The 20,216-nt window shown below is 38.0% G+C and overlaps 1 protein-coding gene across 1 annotated transcript; it reads left to right on the top strand.

The window, feature by feature from the left end:
* The first annotated feature begins 724 nt into the window (after positions 1–724).
* chpfb (chondroitin polymerizing factor b) lies at positions 725–19,721 on the top strand. Its single transcript, XM_087256765.1, has 4 exons — positions 725–1,090; positions 7,449–8,016; positions 15,195–15,377; positions 17,952–19,721. Exons 1-4 carry the CDS (start codon positions 792–794, stop codon positions 19,212–19,214), a joined length of 2,313 nt encoding a protein of 770 aa, XP_087112891.1. The 5' UTR covers positions 725–791; the 3' UTR covers positions 19,215–19,721.
* The last annotated feature ends 495 nt before the right edge of the window (positions 19,722–20,216 follow it).

Below are 20,216 nucleotides of genomic sequence, written 5' to 3'. Positions count from 1 at the left end.
TATTTCACTTTAAAGATGACAAAAAGGGCTTATTCTGTGCCTTAAAAGTGATATTACTGAACCTACACACAGGTGCCGGATGAAAATGCTCATTTAAGAAGAAAATTTCAGATGGCATAGAGATTTTTGCATCTAAACTCTTCATTTGTACTCATTTTATATTTCTGCATTTTCTTGTTTTATGCTTCCACACACTCCAAACATAGTTTGCTGTTTGTTCAAACTACTTGTTAAAAATGAGTTGAAACAACACAAATATATTTTGGGACAACATAATAGTTTTATGTTTAACCCAGTTAAATTTGTAAAAACAATTAAGTTAACTCAATCGAGTCGTGCTGGGACAACATGGCAGTGTGGAAGACTGGAAGTTGAACCCAGCATTTTTTTCAGTGCATGTAGAAATTCATAGCCTGAACCAGGATGATTATGATCGCCCTCTAGTGAGACCCAAAAAGATCATAAACTTTCCAAGTCTAAAAGCGGTTTCCTCGCAATATCCAAGGGCAAACGACCAAATTCGCTTTTACCCCTAAATTACAGCTGCAGCAGTTAATAACAGGTTTGCTGCGGTCTTGCAGATGGCGCCTCCTCCCTCCAGCGGCCTGGCGAATGGCAGTAATCAGCGCTTTGGTATTTGCATTGACTGACGTCTGGTTTAGACGAGGGGCGGAGTCTGGAGCGATGACACGTCAGAAGGCAACAGACAGTCACGTCTCTCTTTATAGATGTGAAGCGACGCGGTTCTGCTAACAGCATCTCCTCATTGTTTACTAGCGGAGACTGGAAGTATGAGGATTTCAATGCTAGTGTCTCTCATCCGGCCGAGCGGGCCTATTATTGTGGGCATCTCTCTGGGATTCACCCTGAGCCTCCTGAGCGTCACCTGGGTGGATGAATCCTGCGACTCTGACTGGATGGGAGCCGACGAGATGCTCATAGGGCAGCCTGGAAGCTTAAAAGGGGCCCGAAAACCCAGTTCCATATCCAGCGGTACCAACGACAACGGGAACGCCGAGGAGGATTTTGAGCCCCGAATAGTACCGTATAACAAGCCAGCCCAAGATGGTCCTCCCAAAAAAGTTTTCAGGTGGGTGTAGCTTCACTGGGGATTGTATTCAGAGAGCATCCCGACTGGTGACTGTTGGCTATATTTAAAGCAAGCAAAAAGGGTTGAGATAAATTTTCAAGAGCTTTTATGAATGAAAAAGAATAGAGTTATATATTCTCTTAGCCTATGTAGCCTAATTTAGCAACTTAAAGGGATAGTTCACCCAAAAATGACAATTCTGTCATAATTTACTCACCCTTTACTTGTTTGAAGCCTTTTTTCATCTTAAAAACACAAAACAATTATAAAGAATGCTGTAAACCTTTAAGCATTTGTTTCTTCCTATATAGAAGTCAATGGTTACAGATTTTCACATTTCTTCAAACTATTTTCTTTTGTGTTCTTCAGTAGAAAGAAACCCGTAAAGCTTTAAAAGCACGTGAAGGTGATGATGAGTAAATGATGAGAAAATTAAAAATTTAACTATGGCTTTAAGATAAAGTTTCAATGAAGAACATCAGTTTAACATCCATAGGAACTTTTCATCGATGGCTCTTTAAATAATGAAAGTAATCGTCACACTGAAAAAAAAAGATCTTTGAAGAACTATTCTCTAAAAGGTTATTTGTGGAACCCAAATAGTTTCTTCTATGGCATTACAGTGACCTATGACCTTTATTTTTAAGATTGTGCAGTTCAGTCAGATAGAAACACCAACTTTCTAAAATATTAATAACAATACCAAAAGCATGTTGATCACATCTATTATTTTTGCTATTCTATACCTTTTTTCTACAACATTTACATATTTGTAATGGAGAAACTGGTGGACACTGGAATAAGACGCTGTCTATTTAAAGTGCAAATGCTCCTGATCTTGCCCCTCGGCCTCTTGAAGCTCATGCGGCCTAAGGTCATCAGGTCACCTAAAGCTGGTTGTCAGTCATGGATCAGAGGTTCAGTAATCTGCAATGACAGCCTTAACAAGTCAACAACGTCCTTAAAGGGATAGTCCATGAAAAAATGATAAAGTGAAAGACAAAAAAAATAAGTCAACTTTAGTAATTTTTTTTTTATTGTAATTGAATTGGGGCCAATAGATAATCTAAAAGAACATCCTCAATAGCATACTGTAAACACACAGCCTACCATGGAAAAAGCTTTCTAATAATACTTTTATGAAAACTGCTAAATACTTTCAGAATAAAATGGGACGAATATTAAAATCTCTTTACTCCAAAAATGTGGCTATGTAGTTTATTATTAATTTGCTTGTGTTACTGGGTTGTACTTTCGCCTGATTTCCATTGTGTTGCTTCCAATTTAAAATGCTGAAAAATCTGATATTTTCCTCACAACACTGAGAATGACTATGGTAATTTAAGAGACAGCAGAAGTTTAATATTCTAATGTGTTGAATAATATAATTATAATATAATATTACATTTTACAACATTATACTGTATATTAATTATTAGTCTCTATTGTAAATGTATGACCTGAAGTTTCTACAAAGTTATCGTAAATTTATTAAAGTAACTAAACAGGTGGTTTTTATTTTAATATATTTTCCAGTGCATACATAAACAGAATATTTTTTACTAAATTTAAATATAGTTATATGTAGAATACATGAGATTAAAATCTGCCACCATCCATCCATTTTTAGAACCACTTAGCCTATGTACTATAGGGTCGTGGGAATGTCGAATTGTATTTCAGGGTCTCAGGCTATAAAAATACCTGGGACGGATGGTCAGTCCATCACAGGGATACAACATCTGCAGACTGAGTGAAAAGAACAGATACAATGACATCTGCAGTTGGAGAAGTTGAAATACTCTAAAGTGGAAAAATCACTGAATCCTCTTAATCTGCTTTCAACTTCAAATTCAACTTCAACTTCAAATTCAATCATTCAAAATTCATTAAATAACTTTTTTTTTCGGCTTAGTCCTCTTATTAATCTGGGGTCACCACAGCGGAATGAACCGCCAACTTATCTAACAACTAATCCGAGGCTAGAACCAGCGACCTTCTTGCTGTGATACGACAGCACTACCCACTGCGCCACTGCAAATATTAAAATTTAAATATAAAATCTCACAATTTAAAGCATAAATGTCTTTATTTAATAAAAAAGTGTTTAAATCCATTTAATTATTTTAATATTTGATATACGTATTTTGGAAGGACGCTATTGTCATACTGTGTCCTAAGTCCAGTAGCCTCTCAACTTTGAAAGATTTAAGGCCTGTGGCTCTGACTTCTAGCCTTATGAAGATTTCTGAAAAAAAATATTAGGACAGAAATTATTTAAAAGCACACAACAAGTTCTTGACCCAATGCAGTTTGCATACAGGCCTAATAGAGGTGTGAAGGATGCCATAATTGCTCTGCTGCATTTACTTTTCAAGCATCTGGAGGGTAAAGGGGCTCATGCTCAGCATTTGTTTATAAATTTTTCTTCAGCTTTTAATACAGTTTATCCTCATATTTAAATCCAGAGACTTTTAGATCACTTTCAACTAAGTAACAATCTCGTTGCCTAGACTTTTTAATCAATAGAACACAAAGAGTGCGAAGAAACGGTTCCCTGCCAGAAAGCCTGTGCTCCTCCAGGTTATTAGGTGGTCCAGAAGGTGATTTCAGCTTTGAATCCCTGTATAGTAGGCAGCTTTTACGGATTGCTCAGAAAATCAGTAGCTGTCTCATCATCTGTCTGAGCAGTTTATCCTGCTGCCTTCGGGTCAAAGGTTTCAGATGCTTTTTAGTTGGACAAAACGTTACAGGAATAGCTTTGTCCCATCATTTATTGTCACTCTGAATAAATTGTAATATTCTATAAGGAACTTTTGTATGTGTATATGTAGGTACTGTATGTATATGTGTGATTTAATTGTTTGTATCAAATGCAAAACTTTGCTGCAAAAGGAATCTACCTACGGGTACCAATAAAGTCAACTCAGCTCTTAAATATTTTTGCTAACCATTGGTGTGGACATTGGGTATGCTAAAATTGACCATAGTGTATAAGTGTGTGTGTGAATAAGTGTGTATGGATGTTTTCAGGTAATGGGTTGCTGCTGAAAGGGCATTCGCTGCGTAAATCATATGCTGGATAAGTTGGCGGTTAATTTCACTGTGGCAACCCCAGATTAATAAAGGGACTAAGCTGAAAAGAAAATGAATGAATGAAAATAAAATAAAAACGAGCTGGCATGGTGGCTCAGTGGTCAGCACTGTCACCTCTCAGCAAAAAGGTCGCTGGTTCAAGTCCCGGCTGGGCCAGTTGGCATTTTTGAGTGTGCATGTTCTCGCTGTGTTGGCGTGGGTTTCCTCCGGGTGCTCTGGTTTCCCCCACAGTCCAAAGACATGCACTATAGTTGAATTAGTTGAACTAAATTGGCTGTAGTGTATGTGTGTAAATTGGAAGAGCATCTGCTGCATAAAACATATGCTGGAGAGGTTGGCAGTTCTTCTGTGACGAACACTGATAAATAAAGGGACTAAGCCGAATGAAAAAGAATGAATGAAAAATAAATAAAAATAATCAAATAATCGAAAAAATATAAATATATAAATGGGAATTTCTATAAGGTAATTTCTTTTTATGTTTTAGCATAAATATTTGAGCTCTTTAATTTACAGTTCCTGTTGATTTTGTTTTTGTGTGCTATATGATCACATCTCTTTTTATAAATATGGAATAATATTTTAATAAGTTAAAAGTGAATTCATACTCCAGACACAATATTGCCTGTTATTTTCTGTCAGTTTTTCTTATTTTCTGTAATTTATTTGTCATTTGTTTTTACATAATTGCTTTCTGTAAGGAACAAGGCAATTCTGTTGTTATTTACTGACAATCTTCCTCTCCACCAAAGTTCACTGAGACCAAAACATCTTGATTTTCTCCAATGCACTATTGATGAACACGACATTGTTCAAGACAGTGAGATTTGGGAGCAGTAGAGCATTCTCTTTTGGGAATATTTTGCTCTGAACATGTCATAATATGGAAAGAGCTGCATAAAAATCTTTGGTCTGTTATGGAAAAATGTCATAAGACAAGTTTATAAAGTCACATTGGTGAGTAAACGATGACACAACTGTTCCCCATTTAGGCCTTCTGTGTGTGGTATGTTATAAATGGTTTGGTTGGTTTATTTGACCATCTGACACTCAGCAAACCCAGCTGTACAGTACTTGCGACTTCCTAATATACAGTTGTGTTAAAAAAATAGAAGTACAACATCAGTAACCTCTTGACTCTCTGTTATGAGCAATAGAGATATTTGTGCAATACAAAGGATTTACTTGTGGATATTGTAGTGTAATAAAATAACAACAGACAGAACTTTAAAGTCATGTGTGCTCGAGTAAATTGGCTAATGCATCAAAAGAGATGTGTTCATTATAATATCACTGTTGAGTATATTAAGAGAATTCATTAATGACATAATGACCTGTTTGTTTTTCATAGTATAGATATTTATTTTCATAGAATAGATCAGGGGTTTTCAAAGTGTGAGGCGCGCCTCCCCTGGGGGGCGCCAGAGCATGTCAGGGGAGGCGCGGTAAAAAATATGATATAATAAAAATATAATTATTAAGTTTAATTATTATATGTATTTTTATTATATTTAAACGTTTTAATTAAACAAAGCAAAAAAAATAATACGTCAAATATAAGAAAACCTTTTTTACCCAGAAGGCCATAGCTGTGAATCCGCTTCTGTTTGGCAAGCCCGCCAACACGGGTATGCCTGCTAATACAATGGGTCGGTTTCTGAGACCCCCCCGATTCAAAGCTGTAATGAAGTTCACGGCCCTTTAGCCACCGGGAAGAAGGAGGCAGAGAACCGACGCAGTTTTAAAATGATTTATTAATAACAGTAACGGCTGCTCCTCACGGAGGCTGCCGTCTAAACCAAAACAAAAAGTAAAATATGTCTGGGCCCGGTCCTCTCTTGGCTTCCTCTGCCCTCGTTCCTCCTTTTATGATCCAGAGCTCCTTCCGTGGGATCCGAGGCAGGTGCGCACCGCAGGTGTATCCACTTACGCGGTGGCCTCAGTCCATTCCCACGGCTCTCGGCCACGCCCCCTCGCCACAAAAGCCTTCAAGTTCAGGGTTTAAACCCAAAAGACGACGATATGATGATCAGTATTTGAGTTTAGGATTTACATGGACAGGACCAGCTGATGAACCACAACCTTTAAGTGTGGTTTGTCAAAATATATTGGCTAATGACAGCATAAGACCCGCTAAACTTCGACTGTTTTGACTGGGATGGACAGTTCTTGGATCTGTTCTATTCATATTGAACCATCATCCTAGTTTTAAAAACGTTATATTAAAATATTTGTTATTTCTCTGTAAATAATTGCACTTTCATGCAAATGATGATAAAAGTGAGTTAACAGTCTGACATCTGTCTGTGTCTTTATATATACTGTATATATATATATATATATATATATATATATATATATATATATATATATATATATATATATATATATATATATGTATGTGTGTGTGTGTGTGTGTGTGTGTGCTTGCATGCGTGTGTGTGCGTGTGTGTGCGTGTGCGTGTTTGGGAGGAGGGGGGCGCCAATGGATAAGTTGTGTCAAAAGGAAGGCCCACTGTCTTAGACTTTGAAAAACCCTGGAATAGATTAATTATATCATTAAAGGCACAGTATGTGATGTTCACCACTAGAGGGCATGTGTTCACAACAAACATAGGCATAGTTTGATAACGCTGTCACTTAAAGAGCCCCTATTATACATGAAGAAAGGTCATGTTTTTGTTTTGAGCAAGGCTTAATTTGTGCCGGAAAACGCCGGATCCGAATCCAACACAACTAATATCTGATCCTGCACCTCCTGCATCTCCTTCCTCCTCACCCGCCGTCCTTCCCCGTCCGCTGTTTACGTTCACTTTCTTTCGCAACTCTCGAATCCGCTACCTCGATCTGATCTGGGACCTCGCAATTCACAAATCTGTAAACCAAGTGACATGTGTCACGTTTTCAATGTGGCATTAGATGTGATATGAGTAATATGTTTACTGTAAAGTTCCTGTCAAGCTCTGCAAAGTCCCATATATCAATAGTCTTTTATGATCCTTCCTTTAACCAACGGCTGACAAATCCCCTGTTGTAAGCATGTAGACTGCTGAAGCACTTGTCAGAAAAATGACAGAAACACAGCACAAGGCTGGGGTTATAATGCTGAGGTATTTTTGCAAAAAATAAACCTCAAGCACTAACTCTTCACAGTTTCATCTTTAAAAATAAGATATGACATGCAATAGTGATGGCATATATAAATATATATTTATTTATATTTATTGAACACAACTGTATTTCTGTATTTTTTTCTCTTCAGAGCCAAGTATGCCAGCACAGAGCTTGGAATCCGTGAACGTCTCTTTGTTGCAGTATTTACCTCTAAAACCACTCTGAACACGTTAGCTGTGGCCGTCAACCGAACCCTCAACCACCACCTTGATGGTCATCTCGTCTTCTTTACGGGCACTCGTAATCGTAAAATCCCCAATGGGATGTCTGTGGTCGCTCACGGGGATGATCGTCCGGTCCCAAACATGTTCCAGTCAGTCAGATACCTCCTCGATCATCACATTGCTGAGTTTGATTGGTTCTACTTTGTCCAGGATGACACTTACACCCAGCCGGAAAGACTGAAGCGCTTAGTGAGTCACCTGAGCATGGACCTCCAGCTTTACATGGGGCATTCAGGAGAGTTCATTGGAGCTGAAACCCAGGGGAGGTACTGCTACGGTGGCCCAGGATTTCTGCTGTCCCGTGCACTGCTTCTGAAGCTACAGCCCTTCTTGGAGCATTGCAGGACAGACATTATAAGTGTCAGACCTGATGAGTGGCTCGGTCGCTGTATCATTGATTACGCTGGTGTAAACTGTGTGGAGGAATATGAGGTAAGAGGTAATGATTAACTGAGATATTTGAGCAAGATTTATATCAGGATTCAGAAATGAAAATTCGGTCATCATTTGCTTAACCTCACGTCTTTTTATTTGTGTGCTACACAAAAGCAGGATATTTGAGAAATACAGAGAAAGGTGTAGTGGCATGGTTTCCGCTACATTCATACTTCCGTGGTGGGGCAACAGGCCAAAATTCACTCCGCCACGGCTACATTACAGCATCTCATTCAAAACATTCAGTCGTTGTTTTTGTTGTTTTTTTAATAGAGGGTTATAATCGCACAAAATCGTATTAAAAGGTAAATGAATTATCAGTGCAAACTTTATTGTAATCGTATAGTGCTTATACATATATATTAATTTGTTTAACATGCTGACTGACTGACAGGGCTGAGTGATGCATGAGGCTAGCAAGCATGCAAAGCTTTCAATTATGATGAACACAGTTTCTATAATTTTACTTTATAAATAAAGGTCTATGGTTCTTCATAAAAAATATATATATAATTGATGTGTATATATATATATATATATATATATATATATATATATATATATATATATATATATATATATATATATATATATATATATATACAGTTGAAGTCAGAATTATTAGCCACCCTTTGATTTTTTTTTTTCTTTTTAAATATTTCCCAAATGATGTTTAACAGAGCAAGAAATTTTTCTGTACATCTAATACTATTTTTTTCTTCTGGAGAAAGTCTTATTTATTTTATTTTGACAAGAATAAAAGGAGTTTAAATGTTTAAAGCCATTTTAAGGTCAATATTATTAGCCCTTTTAAGCTATATATATATATATTTTTTTTTTTTCGATTGTCTACAGAACAAACCATTATTATACAGTAACTTGCCTAATTACCCTAACCTGCCTAGTTAACCTAATTAACCTAGTTAAGCCTTTAAATGTCACTTTAAGCTGTATAGAAGAGGATTGAAAAATATCTAGTCAAATATTATTTACTGATATTACCAGCCTAACTGCCAAATGTCACAACAGTTAATTTTATTTGGTTGTAACTGTTGTTGTGTAAATTCAAATACCTTATAATAACTTTTATAAAACAATGGAAGTAAATGATGACAGAATTTACATTTTTGGTTTGCTATACTTTTCTAAATGAAGCCTTGAACACAAAAATGGTGTCCAGACCAAAACATTTCAAAATGCATTCTGTTTACACTGTTTCAGTCATGTTAATCTTTTTACTAATTTTTAGCAAAATACAATAAAAGCATGTGCCGTTCCAGTTTTTTCGACAGCATCAGCTTCTTCCCTGTAATCGCTGAAGCAGTTTCATCTCTCGCATCATGAGATTCCAATTAGTCATGAACTAAAATAGCATCTATCCCAGGGCAAATGTTTCCTGTGAGAGCTGTGTGCTGAAATGAGCTGAAGGAGGGTGGAGAGTGGATTGAAGGCCTCAGAGCCTGAATGTACAGATCATCCTGGCAAACTCACAGGCCTGTGTTGATAAAGTACACTTTTTTTTTCTTGTTGCTGGTTTCCCTCAGTTGGCAATGTTTGTGCTGGTCACAAATGACTACATTTTTCGCCCGGGGTCTCCAGTTTCGGCAGGAAACCACATTTCCCAAGGGTCTGTGCTTTATTGAGAGGGTGCGCTGTTCTATTTTGAGGTACTTAATGCAACGGTGATGCAAAATAGTCAAATCAATAGTTCACAGTATATTTCAAATCCTGAGGCAGGTTCGTTGATTTACTCACACAAGCTGGTAGTCATTGGGAAGTGTTCTGTAAATGCTCCAAGCATGTATTTCATATAATCTGCACCAAAAGCAGTATAGAAGAGTGTATACATGTTGTATAATGTGAAATGTGGTTGGGAATGGTGTGTTAAAGGTTCAAGAAACCTTTGAGTACTTTTTGTTTTGAGATTTTAGCAGATTTGTGTGTGTTGAGCGTCACTTAAGACAATGTTAGCACCTGTCAGCTGTAATTGTGGGGAAAATTGGATAATTTTGAGCTTTTGTCAGCTAAATTCATCTTCCATTTTTGGGCGGAATCAGAATCAGTGACGTAGAGCAAAATTGTTAGTGGAGTGATGACGCATCGGTTTCTCATTATTTTTCATAACGTTTCTTATCCTATGAGAAAAGCATGCGCTTCCAAAGGCAAGACAGACCTGCCAGTGCCAAGCTGTCAGACCCTATGTTAATGACTGGGTGAGACTGCGCCACGGACCCATGGCAAACAGTATTTAGCCGTCGTATGTGGGTCGTATGTGTTTGTTTCCATGATCCACGGGGTTTGTTACATATTTTTCTATGGGATGCTGTCAGGGCTGATACAGCAAAGCTGTTTGTGTGCTGCATACATTTTTTTCGGGAGAGAAGTTGGAGAATGGCGGAGTTTGTCTTTTATCAGTTCAGTTCGTTCAGATTTAGACACATCACCATGCTGATGTGTTCGCCAAAATCCTCCAAATTACCAGCAGGGCTAATGGTTGAAATAGGCAAGAGACCTGCTGCACGAAGTCTGCATTCAGACGCGGGGATTGAGGAGTAGAGAAGTCCTTGTTTGTAGTGTTTATTTAACATGATTATCTTAATAATTATATAAATTGTAGTTATCTGTATATTATGTATAACAAATGTAAAAGGGCATTAAATGACTGTTGTTTTTTTTTTGTATTTTAACTTTATAAACTATAAAATCATGAGTCTCCTCAGGTTTGGGTCTCATTTTGTGAGCCATCTGACAACAGTTGTTCGCTCCCCTCCTTCTCCCCTGCTCTGCTGGCCACGCCCACTCCTGCCTCTGCTCGCAGACCTCCACGCCCATTATAATGCTTTTTTTTTTAATTCTAAGGTAGACTTGAACCGAAAATGGGGGTTTTGAGGGCCCTTTACAAGTGCAGTATGTAAGTTTGGCACCCAGTGGTTTAACTAGGTATTGCAGGCCTGATTCAAAACACATATTTATGACACCAACAGGAGCGAGCCTAACAATTGAGCCTTAAGGCTGAGTTGTGTTGTAAATTAAAACAACGGCACGCAAAGAAGAAATATTTTCCATAATAAAAGAAGTTTTTATCCTAACTAACACCTAAAATATATATTTTAGAAATGGCTTCTATCTCTTGCAGCTGAACAACAGAAAACAGACAATGATCACCTCAAGTACAGTTTATTCAGTGTTAAATGTTAATAATGTGAGTTTGATTGCCATTTCACATGACATTTATTGCCATATACTGAAAACAGCAGCAGGTAGTTCACCTCAGATCTTGAAAATAAAATAAACCGTTTGAAATTTACTGTGACCAACAAAAACCAACACATATCAATGATTAAGCATGTACATTTAATAATGTTAAAGAGGTTTAATTTGTATTAATTAGATTGTAAACCTTACCATTTTGTTGGAGTGCAGTAAGCAAGTGCACTATTCTGTGCTTCTGAATGGCTGTATTTAATTACTGTCATGTTCCGTCTAGTGCAAACAGCCAAATGGCTTATTACTGCATCTCTCATCACGTATCGTGTGATTACAATATAACTATGTTCACCTAATTTTCCGTTCGTAATATTTCTATTATTTTCTAATTTATAACAACTTCATGTGGAACTCTCAGGGTTCATACGGTCATGGAAAAGTCATGGAAATTTGACATGGTATTTTCCAGGCCTGGAAAGTTTTTGGAAAAAAAAAAAACCCACAAGGTTTTTTAAAGAGCCCATATTATACATGAAATAAGGTCATATCTTGGTTGTAAGGGTCTCCAACAACAGTCTAATATGCATGCAAGGTCAAAAAACACTTTCATGGTCTTATAATCTGCATTTATTTTTATCTAATTATCCCAGCGACTCCTGTATGAATCGTCCAGTGATTCATTTGTTCCCAAACCCCTCCTTAGCGCGAAGCTAATCTGCGCTGATTGGGCCGATGACAGTCTGTCGCGATTGGTCGACTGCCTTCAGTCAGAGAGGGAAATGGCCAATAGCTAATCAGCAATTTAAAAAGTAATCACAGTTCATACACGCTCGATAGTGTAGGCGTGGACTTTAGCTGCCACACTATGGCGAGTGGATAGTGCCACGGATAACCGAACGAAGGAGACAGTCGTGTACTCGCCATACCACACACACACAAAAACACACACACACCTCCGGATGACAACGCTCCCGCTTCAGCCCGCACCCGCCAGGTTTTAGCCTGAGAACCCGCTCCGTTTTCTGCCCGCCGCGCCCGGTCCCGATAGAGCGGAGAACACAACCAAATATCACCCAGTATACAGTCCAGACAGCCAAGCTGCACAAAGCACAAAGTACACAAAGCTCGTTCGTTCGTTCGCTCTCTCTCTCGCTCTCTCTCTCTCTCTCTCCCTCTCTCTCCCCGCGCCAGATTTCTGCGGCGCGGGAATACATTTCCGAATAAATCGCGGGAGCAGAACTCTAGCACGGAGCTCCATAAACAAACAGCACGCGTCGCGTTTTTAACGTGACTTTGCACGCGATAAGATAATATATCCAGTTAACCTGATACAGTACAAGCGGTTACAAGTAACAAATCACAACTAAATACATTTGCAAGCTAGAGTAAACGAGGCAACTTTAACCGCACGTACTTACACTTGAGAAATGTAGGAAGAAACCCATCCTGACGTCCATCAGTTACTCTTTACTGATCCTTCCTTTAACAAACTCAGATGAAGTATTCTTTGTAGCATGTAGCTTCCAGAAGTTTCCAACTGCTTGGTTATAATGCTGATGTTTCATCTTTGGGTAGAGACTCAATAATATCCATCTGCAGTGTGACTTCAATCGACCGGCATGTTTGTGTGCGTGTGTTTGTGGGTGTGCGTGTGTTTGTGTGTGTGTGTGTGTGTGTGTGTGTGTCTGGGTTACTGCGTCAGAGGGCGGGGCCTCAGGTTTGAAATCTCCCGGGTTTGCGCGTGCACGTGAAAAACTTTGTTTCGTTCGTACGTCATGGCGAAACACCTAATGAGTCGGTATCAAGGCGACTCGTTTGAAGCACTATGATTCGACTCTTTTATAGATGAATCAACAGTTTTAAACACTGTATTCTTACAGATTTAAGCCTTAGCTGGATACTTCACTTCACTTAGAGCTGTGTTACACACTACATGGAGGGGAATTTTCAAAAACCCATAATATGGGCTCTTTAACATTTACATTTAGCAGACATTTTTGTCCAAAGCGACTTAAGCTGCGGTCACACCAGAGCTTATGCTTGCAAAATTATGTCGTATGGCGCTGCAAAAATGGGGTGGTATTAAACAATATGATTAGACGTTAATAAAAGTGAGCAATTGCTCCATATTGTACATTTTTTATTTTAAATTATCTTCTGTTGGTCTAACACAATCACATGATGTGATTTTGCAGGTAAGAATTCACCAAGCTTGAACTTTCGAATGCAGTGAAATACAATTGCTTGCGTTTCTGGGCTTTATAATAGAACTAGTTTTACCTACTATTACTAGTTTAACAAACCATTAACATCATCTAAAACTAGTTTGACAAATATCTGTACAATGGAATGGAGGCTAGTTGTTTTTACTACTTTTCTTGTCCAAAAACATGGTCTCACATCGGGTGGGTTAAAGGGGCCGATACAAAGACCGACAATCTGGCAAGTAACACACATTTTCAAAGCAGAATATCTGACTTTAGCATTGTTTTTCAGATAAACAAGAATGTAAACTTTGCATGTTTCTTAATTATCTGCAAACATATTATGGTATTTTTATGCTTTTGATAAGTCAAAAACTTACATACAGCACCTTTAAATTGACATTGGTGTGTTAAGTGAAGTTTATTCATAAACAGATTTCGAGAGGATCACGTGCTTATGATTTATCACGGCAGATCTCACATTTATTAATCACAATCTCCCAATCATATGATTCCCCTTTGACTATAAATAACCACAGTTTCAGTCCAGTTATCTTCGTATGGAAGAACCCCCCCCCCCCCTTTTTTTCCGCCCTTTTCCTCTTTTCCTCAGATCGTGCGGCACGGCGGCCCAGCGATTAGCACTGTTGCCCCATAGCAAGAACACTGCCAGCTCTGGTCCTCGCCTGGCTAGCGGGAGTTTCTGTGTGGAGTTTGTGTGTTCTTCCCATGTACGCGTGGGTTTCCCCTGGATCCTCCGGTTTCCTACCACCATCCAAAGATATACATAATTAAGCAATCCAGGCACTATTTTACTCCCTTCCTCCTCAAGTGTTTCCTTAGCTACCGCAGCCGGGGAGTTTGAGATCTACCTAAGCTCAAGCTCCGCTCTCGCTCTACGATTGGGAGAGAGCCCTGAGCTCGAGGATCCCTTGAGCTCAGGGCTCTCTCCCGGGACAGCATGCCAAACAAGCTTATATTAAATCATCAGCTAAGTGTGAACTCATGAAATTGAATTGCACAATGGTGATAGTGCCTTGTTTTTTACACTACCATAGTTAAACATTGGCTCAGTGAGTAAATATATAAATTAATTAATTAATAAAAAAAGGTTTCATTTATTTAACATTGTATATATATTTCAAAATAATTAAATTATAGTATTACTATATTTATGCTGTATTTTGATCAAATTAATGCATTCACGTTGAGCACAAAATACTTAAAATAAAACATTACAAATAAAATCCTCCAACCATTTGAACTGAACCACATGTCTCGCACACCTTTTACTCATTGGAAGATGATTTATGTATACTGTATATACTGTACTTGCAGCAGTGTAGTTGTTTAAACCTTTTGGACAATGAAGTAAAAGCACTGACCTGGATATAAAGCATTCTCTCAGACCTGAACATGCCGGCTGGATCCAACATGAAACAAGTGAATGTCCAGACACAGGGATTACTTTAATGGAATGATGTACTACTTCAGCCGCTGAGCTGCAAAGTAAATGGCTTCCTGTTCTCCGCAGGCCAGCTGCAGACCTGCTGTGATTTTCGCAGTTAATTAGCATGGTTACAACAAGACATTAAACAGCATTACAGCAAATTGCAAAGATTTGCTGACTGGAGTTGGCCAGAGTTAACCTAGAGGTGCCATCTATGAAACTGTGAATCCTTTCTTGTTGTAATGTGAAAAACACAATGTAAATGTAGTGTCCAGTATAACGATATGATCTCATTTCAGTCTTTCTTTACACAGGGGGTGAATTATAATTATTTTAGAATGGAAAACAACATAGACTTTCTCAAAATGGAGAACGACAGATTCCAGAAAGCTCTCACTGTTCATCCTGTGAGCAGTGCAGATCTTATGTATCGACTGCACAAACATTTCACAGAAATAGAACTGCAGAGGACCTATGAGGAGATCGAAAAACTACAGGTAAGATTGTGCTGCATTTCACCAAATTGTAATTTATAAATCAATATTGTTAGTTTTATGCATGCATGACATTTTTGAATGCATACCAAGTCACATTTAGCATGTCAATTGAGCCTTAGAAGTACACCTTTCCACATTTACTGGATTTATACAACATCTCTTTTAGATATTGGAATAACCTAAAAAGTTGTATATATTCACAACTTTTCTTGGTATTCCAAGCTCTAAAAGTTGTTGTCAGGTAGAGATTGTGAGTAAATCCAGTTGAATTATAAGTCCTTCTGTGAATGCTGTTTAATAGTAAAAAAATTTTTCAACACATTTTTTAACATACATTTTAAAGAGCCCCTATTATACATAAAAACGTCATATTTTGGCTTTGGGGGTCTCCAACAACAGGCTGATATGCATGCAACATTTTGTTGTCTTATAATATGCACTTATTTTTACCTAATTATCCCAACGACTCCCATATGATTTGTTCAATGATTCATTTTTTCGCAAACCCCTCCTTAGCGCGATGCTAATCTGCACTGATTGGTCAGATGACCCAGTCTGTTGTGATTGGTTGACTGCTTTTAGCGTGAGACAAAGAGAAACGCCCACCACGGCTTATCAACATAGCTGAAGTTGTCAGAGTGCAGATTATACGTGTGAGCCCAATGCATGAGTGCATTAAAGCAATGTAGTTAAACTTAGCATATTGCTCTGTTTTTAATCATAAGTAAAAACAATGACACACATTCAGTATTAATCCACATGGTGGCAACAGCTGAACTTTTTTGAAACTTGACCGCTGCAAATGTGTAGGAACAGCTAACGGTGACCATAGCAACGACAAACGGCAGAGGATCACGAGCTCATAAACGCATTTAAATCTGTAGAACGAATTGGCCATGTTTTCATCGTGGTTTTAGACACAATATGTGAATATAAGGAGTATATCAGATACAGTACAAGCCGCGTGGAGTGATTAAAAGCAACAAAACATGATTAAATGTATATTTTACAAGCTAGAGAAAGCAAGGAGGCAACCATTTTGATCGCACTTACTTACACTTGTGAAATAGAGGAAGAAACTGATCCATGAACTGTGTACTGATAAAGTTCCTGTCAAACTCTGCAAGCATTTCAAGTAAAAGGCACAGTCACATTTTACTGTTGATGTCGATACAAACAGGTAAAAGATCTGGACGAACCGCGAATCATTTAAGACAAACCTTTTATTTAAAAAAAAATCAATGTTTTTAAACAAGGTGCACTTTCAGATTTAAACCTCAGCTCGATGTTTTCATTCAATTAGAGCTGGGTTACACACTGCATGCAACGTAATTTTCAAAAACTTACGATAGGGGCTCTTTAATGACTAATTTCTAATGACTAAGTTCTTTTGTGTTTGTCATGATCACAGTATTTTCTAGTATTTTGCAGATACTAGTATTGAGCTTAAACTGCAAGCTTAACTAAGTTTATTTTGTTAACTAGGCAAATGAGATTTCTGAGGTTATTGGATAACAGTGTTTTTTTTCTGTAGCCAATCAAAAAAATTATAATGTATTAAGGGGGATAATAATAGACCTTTAGAATTGTCTTACAAACGTAAAACTGCTTTTTATGCATTTTTGCATTTTTAAATGTCACTTAAACAACATTTTAAAAACAATATAAAATTTCTCTGGAGGGCTAACAATTTAACTTTATTAATATTTATATATAAAAATAAGGTTCACTCCTATATAAATATACAGTTGAAGTTGGAATTAATAGCCCCCTTTGAAATTTTTTTATTTTTTAAATATTTTCCAAATGATGTTTAACAGAGCAAGAAAATTTTCAAAATATGTCTGATAATATTTTTTTGCTGGAATAAAAGCAGGTCTTTATGGCAAAGATAAAATGAATCAGTTATATAGTTATTAGTTTTTAAAACTATTATGTTTAGAAATGTGATAAAAAAGTCATATATATATATATATATATATATATATATATATATATATATATATATATATATATATATATATATATATATATATATATATTATTATTATTATTATTATTATTTATTTTTTTTAATGTATGCAAGATTACTCTCTAAAATATCCCACTTCTTCATCCATAACAATATTCAAGGACCTCTCAACTGTCTCAGAGATTTACTGGATAAAGATGCATTTTCGTAAATTTACTTGCATTCTACATTTTTTAAATTAATTTTATTTAATTTAATTTTCAAGGATAGAAGTCACACTTTTAAAATTATTCTTCCTCATATATATATCTAGGTTTTCTAATACTGTTCATTTATTTTATTCATTTTTTTGGTTGCTGTAGCTCTCAGGCCCCATGATTGAGAACCCCTGCCTTAAAAAGTGCATATAACCATTATTCAAGATAGTATGTGTGCTCAACATATGCACTAGAAAGATTGACTGTATTTTGCTTAATCTCTCTAAAGTTGAGTGATTACAAAATGTCTTTGTACCCACTACTTCTTTAACAGTGTAGAAATGCATTTTAAAAGTCTCATATCACTTTTGACAACTAACCAAGAATCTTACTTTTCACCCTTAGTCTGAGATAAAGAACGTCAGTGAAGTAGCAGCGGATGGAAACAAGAGTGCTCTATGGCCCATCGGCATCACACCTCCTTTTGAGCCCAAAAACCGATTCGAGGTGCTGCGTTGGGACTACTTTACAGAAGAGAACCTTTTCTCCTGCTTGGACGATGCCCCCAAATGCACAATCAATGGTGCTGATCGTGTGGACGTGATCGATGTCATCAAGGTTGCTGCTGAAGAGCTCAATAAAAAATACAACCCCTTTGTACAGCTGAGTGAACCACATCTGGTGAATGGTTACAGGCGCTTGGACCATACTCGAGGGATGGAGTACACCTTGGACCTGCAATTCCAGGCTACCACAGAGTCTGGCCACCAGAAATCAATCACACGCCGTGTACACCTCTTGCGACCCCTCAGCCAGGTAGAGATCATCCCTATGCCTTATGTCACTGAGGCCACGCGCATCAATATCCTTCTACCCATCAGCAGTTATGAATCTCATGCAGCTCTGCGTTTCCTAGATCACTGCTCCACAAACTTGTTTGAAACCAGTGAGAATGCAGTCCTAAACTTCTTGTTCACCTACGAACCTGCGGAGGCCCAAAAAGTGAGTACAAATGACGTCTTTAAAGAGGTCAAAGCGAAGATTACTGCCGTCGAGAGCAGATATCCCAACGTGAAGGTGTCTTGGATCAGCATAAAGACAGAAAGTCCTGGCGTCCTGCGGATCCTGGACATTGTTTCTAGGAAGCACCCAGTGGAAACACTCTTTCTTCTGGGTACAGTGGACACCGTGTTCAACTCTGAGTTCTTGAATCGCTGCCGTATGAATGCCATCAATGGCTGGCAGGTTTTCTTTCCCATTCATTTCCAAGAGTTTGACCCCATCGTGGCGTATCCCGACCAGACTCCCCCTTCCTCACCAGATCTCCTCAGGGAAGCTGGTCACTTCGACCGATACACATTTGAGGAGGCGTGTTTCTATAACTCAGACTACATGTCTGCGCGCACTCGGATGCCTGGGGATTTACAGGAGAACGAGGAGCTGCTGGAGAGCCTGGATCTTTATGACGTGTTTGTGCAGTACTCGGGACTGCATGTGTTTCGCGCTGTGGAGCCTGCTTTGCGTCAGGCTTACCGCAACCGGACTTGCGACCCTCGGCTGAGTGAGGATGTTTTCCATCGTTGCCTTCAAAGCACTCTGGAGAGCCATGGGTCACGTTCGCAGCTCGCCATGCTAATATTTGAACAAGAGCAAGGCAACAGCACCTGAGGAGCATTCAAGACAGCAACAGACTAGCTAACCGCTAGCAGTAATGCTTCTTGTTTTGACATCTCTCAAGCAGCAAACAATTGCAAACCTCTTTGATTATTACCAAATCCATAAAGAAATGTTCTGAGAGGAACTTTTGGAGACATTTAACAAGAAGACACTTGAGCACTTGACTCCTGATTTTTAATGCACTACAAAAACATTATACTTTTAAATATATATATTTTTAATTTTGTATTACAGTTATGATGTTTGTTTGTTATGATGACTTTCTTAATGTTGATTTCCTAATACAGTAAATGTAATTTCCTTACAGGCTGATGGAGTTAAACCCAAAGTATACTTCGCATTTGACGCAAATGCTAACATACAGTATGCCATCAACCAAACTCATATCCTGGGTTTGAATTTGCCCTCGTCAATACTAAATAGGTGTGATAGCTAGTTTAGATTAAGTTATAGAACAGTGGTGGGCAAATTGTTTAGACCCGAGGGCCACATCACGTTTTGCAAACCAAGTGAAGGGCCACATGTCAAATCCTTCAAAAAATAACTTTTATTTATAGTTGGCAGTATGCATGGAACATGTAATATCGGACAGAAACATGTCACATTAACACAAAACAGATTTTTTAAATAGTTATTATTGAGTCAATGAATTTGCACTGATATTTATATTTACTTATCAATCATCATAAAACAATAAAATAATCCCTTATAAAATATAGTAATGATAATAATAATAAGGCGAGGCAGTGGCGCAGTAGGTAGTGCTGTCGCCTCACAACAAGAAGGTCGCTGGGTCGAACCTTGGCTCAGTTGACGTTTCTGTGTGGAGTTTGCATTTGGGTAGGCTAAATTTTCTGTAGTGTATGAGTGTGTGTTTGTGTGTGTGTGTGTGTGTGTGTGGATGTTCCCAGAGATGGGTTGTGGCTGGAAGGGCATCCGCTGCGTAAAAACTTGCTGGATAAGTTGGCGGTTCATTCCGCTGTGGTGACCCCA

The sequence above is a fragment of the Danio rerio genome, chromosome 6, assembly GCF_052040795.2.
Source record: "Danio rerio strain M-AB ecotype USA chromosome 6, GRCz13ab, whole genome shotgun sequence".
Classification (NCBI taxonomy): domain Eukaryota; kingdom Metazoa; phylum Chordata; class Actinopteri; order Cypriniformes; family Danionidae; genus Danio; species Danio rerio.
Note: the sequence above shows the minus strand (reverse complement) of the source record. Positions and strands in the feature narration are given on the sequence as shown.